Here is an 8,289-nt window from a genome sequence, read left to right as displayed (position 1 = left end):
AATAAGTCACTTTTTTTTCAATAAAACTGTCCATTTCACGCGCTTTGATTAAACGCTATATAACTAATAAAACCGCCAAGTTCTTACAATTAAAATAAATATCGATATTTCGATATTCGATTTTATGATACGGAGCCATCTATTGGTCAGATAAAATGACATGTTCAGGTTATGCATGTATCGTATGAAGTTATTGATATTGTTAATTCAAGAAAGAGGTAAGTTTAGTTTATTTTTAATTATGTAAATTTATAAAACATTATTATTAAATATTAGATAGAGAATGTAATATTAATGAATATAAGTTTGATAATTATGATTCAGACATTAATTTTAATCTTAATGTTGAATATAACCTCTTTTTATAATTCAATAATGCATATACTTGAATTATAAATTTTATTTATTATATCAATTTCTTAATATCATAATTTTATTGATATTATAGTGATAGAAAAATATATATTTAATAATTCTTTAAATGTATATTCATATTTCAGAATGAATATATTTTCAATTCTACAACCGATGCAGAAAGTAATATCACTTCATAGAAATCTTAATTGTTGGACAGCAGCAATAACAAAAAAGCATAGAAAATTATATTTAAATACTTTTCCAGTATATCTTGTTTTACCAGATGGTAGTAGTATTAATATCGACTATGAAGAACCAAGAAGAATAATTACTCTTCCTCTTAACCTTGATAATGTTTCTGAAGAAGAACGTCAAATTAGATTGGGGAAACGTAAAACAATAGTTAAAACAAAGATAATTGAGGAATATCAAGATGATTTTGATGAAACTCAATTTTATAACTAATATATTACATTATATCATTTAAAATATTATAATTTCATATATAGAATAATCATATATATAAAATAAATTATTCAATTTTTTATGTTTTTTTTAATTGTGAATAAATATAAATTTTACATTATCAAAATAATCTTGTTATAAATGAATATTATGTATATATAAATGTCATTTAAAATAAAATGATAAATATATTTAAAATCAATTATGTATTACATTTCTGTTTATTAATAATATGAAAAGAATATAAATATATATAAATAATATAAATAATTTCAATGCATTAAATACAGCAAAAATAATTTTCAAAATAACTTTATTTGATAATGTGATAATTATATTTAACAAACTTTTATAACATTGATTTAATATATATCCCACATATATAAAAGCTATCATAAATGATACATTCCACACATGCAAAAGCTATCATAAATATAATACATACAATTATCGATAGAATAGTAAAAGTAACTATTATAGTCTTTTTTTACATTCAATAAGTGTCTCAATCAAATATTTTCCTCACACATATTAAAACAATAGAAAAAAATTATCCTATGCATTCATTATTCATAAGAAGAAAACTTCAAATTAATTCATGATGAGATTATTGCATTGATTATCACTTTTGTTTTTTATCTTTATTAAATATTGTTATGAGATACTTAGTAAACTTTCTCTAGTTATTGTGTCTGAATGCACATGTTTACTTCTGCTAACATTGTGTTAATTATAAGTCATTATAAAAAAAAAAAGATTATAAATGTATCTTCTAGTGATACAAAAATAAAAATAAAATTTATAAATACCATATCTCATTATTTAAAAAAATAAACAAAAATTATTAAGATTATTATATTTTCTTAAAAATTAATTTTTTATTAATTTTATTTTGAGTGAGTTTGTTTTTAATGAAACAAAGATACGAAATATAAATAAAATAAAAATATAAATAAATATAAATAAAAATAAAAAAAAAAGAATTTTGGAAAATATATATAGAAGTGATAAAAGGAAAAGATAATTTAGTGCCTATTGCATTAATCAATTTCAATTAACGATTGTTTGCCAAATTGAGCTACCATCTAATATAGGAAGGAAGAGTCCAAGAGTTCATTTTCATTTTCAATACAATGATATAATATTTAGTAATGCGCAGTTCGTATGTCATTGTGCGAATGCTTTCGATACCAGTGAAACTCCTCTATTGCGACAACCTAAGAAATTTAGCAGTCTTTATTAGGCAACGATATACGGTAACCATAAGATATTAGAACGCATTAAGAATTAAATAACAACGGTTCGCTGCACACCTAATGATTTCACGCGACAGAAAAATAACATAATTACTTCTAAGTATTCGAACAATGATATATTTTATATATTTTTTTTTATCATAAAATAACTTGATATTAGAATTATCAAATATAAACTTTAGATTTTTTTTATTTTATAATTATTGAAAAGATATAGATTTTCTTTAAAAAATTAATGTTTTATTTTATTGAAATAATTAGAAATAATTATTAAAATAATCATATAATCTATCTATTTTCATTATATTAGCTTAATTCTAATTATATAAAAAAATATTTAACATTAAAAATCTATATCTCTAATGTTAATTATTATTTTTTTAATGGTTTATTTCATTATGCAAAGAACCATTTTTTTAAATAAAATTTAATTTAATAACAAAAATAATATATGATTATTTATCTTATTTTTTTTAATTTGCTTAAATATTCTAACAAATTTAAAATGCATTTTCCTTCATTCTTATAAATTAATCGCTGATTTGAATTAACTATCTGAATTATCTATTTTTAATAGTAACTATACATCATTTTCAAACAAAAGTTTCTTTTTTGTTTTGGAATATAGTCTTTCTCAAAAGTTTTCCATTTTCTAATAACAGAATTCTGTTATTTAATATACAAAATGTTTTATTTTAAAATTAATCACATAAAAGTGAGATAACATACTTGAAAAACAAAATCTATCTGAGTTTTGCGAACATCCCAAAGCAAACAAAAAAAAAAAAGCTCTTCGAATATTCATTGAAGCAATCAACTATGGAAAGCAAAGTTGTCATAGATGTCATCTTGATTAGATGGAGGAAATGATTGAACTATCGATAGACATGGCGAATAAACATTTATAACAGGTAAAGAGCCACGGTAACACCATGGTGGGAGTCAGTTCTGTTATAGTAGGCCACGAGGTAGCAGCTCTGGTGTTCCTGCAGGTGTAGACTACCGATTGCACGAACTCTCTCTTAGTTTCTGCTGGCGCTTCAAGCCTCTCGTCTTGATGAACTGCGCCTCTCCGCGAAAACTCGAGATCGCTTCGAAAGCGATTTAAACAATGAAAACGTGAAATTCGTGCAATATCGCGCGATATATCGATAATCGAACGAGCCATTCGATACCCAAACAATTAATAATTTTATCGATTTCCATGCATCAATCGTGTTCACTGGAAGATTAGCCGGTTGCATATTTGGTTATATTATTAATTCTGCTTTTTAAATAGTGAACTATTAATATGGAACGATATTATACTTATCGAGTGTTCATTGAACGATAATCCGATCTTATTGTCGAGTGTCTGATTTATAAGTCTGATTATAAGATCAATAAACCATTGAGACAATATTTTTAAGTGGAATCACAGAATACATGAGCTGTGTATTTGATTTTTGGTCGCCTGAGCGTTTAAAAGAACGTCGAGCCTTTAGAAGGAGAAAGCAGAAGAAGTTGAACAGTTCAGCAACTGAAAAAAATACCACCTTTCTTTGACAGTCATTGTTCGCTGAATTCAATAGTTTTTTTATTTTTTATATTACGAATAATTTTTTTTACGAAAAGAAATTTTTTTTTAAATTAAAGTTGTAATAGAAAATGTAATGGAAAATTATGATGAAATGAGAATCAAGTCGTAAAGAATGAGATAGAATTTTTAATAATTAAGAAAAGGAAATAGAAGGAATAGAAAGAAACGTAGAAGTACATTGATCGAGCGAACACAACAGCTTCGATCGATCGTTTATTTTTTTTTCATTCGTATATCAAACTTTTAACAGTTTCGCCATTGTTTTTAATAATTTTTCGTTGGATATTGAAGCTGTCGAGAGTATGAAAGAACATTGATCTTTACAAGAGTTTCGAAGTTTTTTGACGCGATCACAGTGAAACACGTGCTTTACTTGGATTTTTCAATTGGTACGTGGACGATGGATTTTTGAAAAAAAAAAAATCAAGCGTTTCCTGCTGATCCACGAACGTGAGATGTTTAGCAAACTCCTATTGAGTTTTTGGATACTCAGATGCATCAGCCTTTATGGTATGTTTTTTAATTATTTTTAATATTTTTCAACTATAATTAAATATAAAAAGATAATTTTTAAATCAGATTTAATTCTTTAATATCTGTGAAATATAAATATTTTTAGATATATAATATTGATAAATTATATTGATATAAATTATTTAGCATCAATTATTAATAAAAAATTAGAAGAAAATTAATTTATCAGAGAATCAACAATAAAAGCAAAAAACTTATCGTATGAAAGTTCTGATAAAATTTTATTTTACTTGAAAATAAAATACTATTTTTAAAATATTGTAACATTGCTTTTGATATCTTAAAATGTTTCTGAAGAATGTAATATATTTTTCATAAATTAAAATAATTACAAAAAATATTTATATATATCCTTATTTTCCAAAAAAACATCTTTTTATCAAATTTTTTTTCTAATAATATTAAATCTTAATTTAATCATATAAAAATAGTACTAATAATAACAATATTAGTATTTAATTACTATTTATTTAAATAAAACAATAAATTTTTTAATAATTATGAAATTTGAATCTATCAATTCTTGAATCTAATTAATATATAAATGTTATAATGTAGCTTTTTATAACTATTATACATATTTTAACATAAATTAGATAATTTTTGAATCTACATAAAACAATACTAATATTAATATTTACAGGTTTTTATTTTTTATTTTTTTTTTTTACTTAAAATAATTTTAATTTAAAAAAAGTAAATGTACACATATATCAATAACTATAAAAACATTAATAATATTTATTAACTTATCACAGAAATTAAATAAACACTCAACATTTGAGTGACTTACTTTTATTATTAACCATTTTTACATTCTCTCAACGTACAAATTTGTAAATTCCGTTGTATGAACCGTTAACGAATCGGGGACAATTATTTAATCATGTAATAGGACGCTGAGGTCACGAATGGTGATGTCTTAAATTTTAAACATGTTTCTTAACAGGCGTCTGATCATTAACATCACTTTTCACTTGCTCCGTTGAACATGATCCAACAAAAATTTTTATTCAAATCGAATTACATTTGTCAATTTATATACAAGTAAAAATATCTCTTTTAACATTTTAATAAAAAAAAATTTTTTTATTTGAAATTATTGTAAAATTATTTAAATCTAAAAAAATCTCTGTAACTTATAAAATTTATATATAAATAGCTCTTAATTAAAAAAAATCGAAATGAAAAGAATCGCAATATAATTCTCGATTCACGATTAATTTCAATCGATAGTCGATCGCGTGAAAATGGTGATTCGCGTCAGAGATAAAAATTAGCAGGAATTTCACGGGCGGATCGCGTCACGATGCGGTTATTTCAGAGTCAGTGAAAGCGACTCTTGTCACGGCACTGATATTATATGCACGCATCGCGCAGGTTTCATTCGAGTTGTCTGAAAAAAAGTCGCGCCACAAAATTCGCGATTAAATTTCCCCGTGTTTCGACTATTTACGAGCATTCACCGCGTTATAATATGCGAAAGTAGTTTTCCATTTTTTCGATGAAATTGTGAAATTTTTTTTAAAAATTTTTACCATGGAACAAGATCTCTCTTTGATTAATGATCGATTTTTCAACAGGATAAATTTTTATTTAAATAATAATATGATCCAAATGATAATAAATACAAAAAATAAAATTCAGATTTGTTGCTCTGATTTCATCATGAAAATATAAAAATCTTTATCTGTGTGGAATTTCTATTTTCCAAAATCACTTTTCTTTTATTTCCATATAACAATATATATCATAGTTTTTCATTCATGTACTTCCTGATCTGAAATAAAATCTATTACCTCTCCTATTGAAATTTTTGTTATTTCTTATTTTCCATTATTTAAAATAATGAAATTATTAAATATTAATTATAATATTCTCAATTTATACTTTTATTAATTCTTTTATAACATGGTAATTTTTCAACATGAATATGCAATATAAATTTCAATAGTACACATTTTTTGTTTTTATAGTATTGAATTAAATAAAACTATAATTTCTTTTTTTAAAATGATTTTTCTAACTTCTGTGTTATATGAAGGTTTATAATTTATTTTGGATTTTAGCATTTCTTTACAAGTACTTTTTGTTTTTATATAAATTTATTTTATTTTTAAGTAATTATTTTTAATCATTTAAATAAAATCAATCCTTTCTAATATATTCTAATATACCACTTATTTATTCTAACGTATCTTACATATAAATTTTTGAAGATGAAATTTATTATCGTTAATCTATTATTTTATAAACAAAATTAACATCAATGTAATTTTATTATTACAACGAGCTTAATGGATTAAAGAAAAGAGAACGAACAGATATTTTGTGTAATTTAGCATGTTAAAATTCTTAGTTTAATGATACTTAATACTCGACAATTGTATACTTTAATTATAGTCAAAAAATATTTTTATTATTAACTTCTATAACATAATCAATCATATTTATCTACATATTTAATAAGAACACGTGATATACATACATATGAATGTGCATATTCGTGATCATAAAATAATCTTGTTACTTCTCTTTTATTTAAACCAAATATTTAATTCTAGTAATTCTCTAATTTTTTGAATAAATATACAAAAAGTCTGTTTTATTTAAAAAAAAAATATAAAAAATTTCATATATAAATAATAAACTAAGATAAATATAACAATTATAATAAAATAAGCATAATTTTCTTTTTTTAGATATAAAATTTCATTTACATTCATTTACAATTAATTATCAGACTCTCAGATTATGATATATCAGAAAGAATATTTTAAGAAATAAGGAATTATCAATAATATCGAAAAACAAGGAAGGAATTTCATAAGGAAAAATCTCACGCCCTCGTAAGACCTGTTTCATTAATCGCTTTCTTTTATAATTAATACGGTTTGTTTTCACGCAGAATCCACTCTACATATCAAAACAATGAAAATGATCCGAGCGAATTTTAATTCGCAAACGCTTTCTTTTTCAGTAACAACCTACTTTCAAAGTGTGCAAAAGCGGTCTCTTTGCCCGACAATATATTTTCGGGGACAAAATTAGTCACAATTGTCTTCGTTCATTCTCGATTCTCGACGATTCACACCATTTCAAATTGTGTTCCTGTAGGCCTATTGTAAATTTAATTTCTCTAATGCAACCCGTCACGTCGTTTCCTCTTGACTTGACGGGAATCAGGTTTGTCAACTGACTCATCCCGGATCTGACCTTTTTTTTCGAATTTTACGATTAAATGCTTCCTTTCATACATTTAATCTCTCTTCGTGAAATTTTAGAATCTTTCTTAATCGAAATGATTAGTAATTGTCAAACAATTTGAAAGATATTCGAAATTCGAAGTTTTCGTTTGTTATTCTAATTGTTTTGATTTTAAATTTACATAAGACACGTAAAGTGTTCTAAAAGTTAAAAAAAAATATATGTATATGTATTTAATCTTTTAATATTTAATGCATCATTGATAAAACGTAAATATTTAATAATTTTTTTGTGCAATTTAATAATTTGCAATTTTTTGTTACGAGATTGAAAGATAGTTAGGTTAGAATTAACAAATTTTTCGAATTCAAAACATTATATTGAAATATTAATTATATAATATTGAATATTGAAATATTAATTAAAAAGAAATTGATATAAAAAAAAAGTAATTCCAAATATAATTTTTGTTAATATTTAATTTTTTCGTGCAATTTAATAATTTGCAATTTTGTTACGAGATTAAGAGAAGATTAAAAGATAGGTTAGAATTAAAAAATTTTTCGAATTCAAAACGGAATATTGAAATAATTAATTAAAAAGAAATTGATATAAAAAAAAAAATTAATTCCAAATATAATTTTTGTTAATATTTAATTTTTTTGTGCAATTTAATAATTTGCAATTTTTTGTTACGAGATTGAAAGATAGTTAGGTTAGAATTAAAAAATTTTTCGAATTCAAAACGGAATATTGAAATATTAATTAAAAAGAAATTGATATAAAAAAAAGTAATTCCAAATATAATTTTTGTTAATATTTAATTTTTTTGTGCAATTTAATAATTTGCAATTTTTTTATGAGATTGAAAGAGTTAGGTTAGAATTAACA

General features: G+C 23.1%; 2 protein-coding genes across 2 annotated transcripts in view; both read left to right on the top strand.

Annotated features, from left to right (window-relative positions):
* The first annotated feature begins 5 nt into the window (after positions 1-5).
* On the top strand, positions 6-916 carry LOC107965674 (39S ribosomal protein L55, mitochondrial). The gene is made up of 2 exons (XM_016916984.2): positions 6-218; positions 501-916. Exons 1-2 carry the CDS (start codon positions 172-174, stop codon positions 820-822), a joined length of 369 nt encoding a protein of 122 aa, XP_016772473.2. The 5' UTR covers positions 6-171; the 3' UTR covers positions 823-916.
* Positions 917-2,987: 2,071 nt separating this feature from the next.
* Positions 2,988-8,289, top strand: part of LOC413386 — a 33,358-nt gene continuing 28,056 nt past the window's right edge. Inside the window, exon 1 of the mRNA XM_006557764.3 lies at positions 2,988-4,167. Within this exon, the coding sequence (XP_006557827.2) occupies positions 4,113-4,167 (55 nt within the window). The 5' untranslated portion in view covers positions 2,988-4,112. The remainder of the gene's footprint in view (positions 4,168-8,289) is intronic.

The sequence above is a fragment of the Apis mellifera genome, linkage group LG16 (genome assembly GCF_003254395.2).
Source record: "Apis mellifera strain DH4 linkage group LG16, Amel_HAv3.1, whole genome shotgun sequence".
Classification (NCBI taxonomy): domain Eukaryota; kingdom Metazoa; phylum Arthropoda; class Insecta; order Hymenoptera; family Apidae; genus Apis; species Apis mellifera.
The sequence above is the reverse complement of the archived record's forward strand: the minus strand, read 5'-3'. Positions and strand labels throughout refer to the sequence as shown.

Bases quoted from the DNA above. Each gene is read 5' to 3' on its own strand.
- LOC107965674 (XM_016916984.2), top strand. From the start codon at position 172: ATGCATGTATCGTATGAAGTTATTGATATTGTTAATTCAAGAAAGAG. The intron at 219-500 runs GTAAGTTTAGTT...TTCATATTTCAG, and splicing joins ATTGTTAATTCAAGAAAGAG to AATGAATATATTTTCAATTC.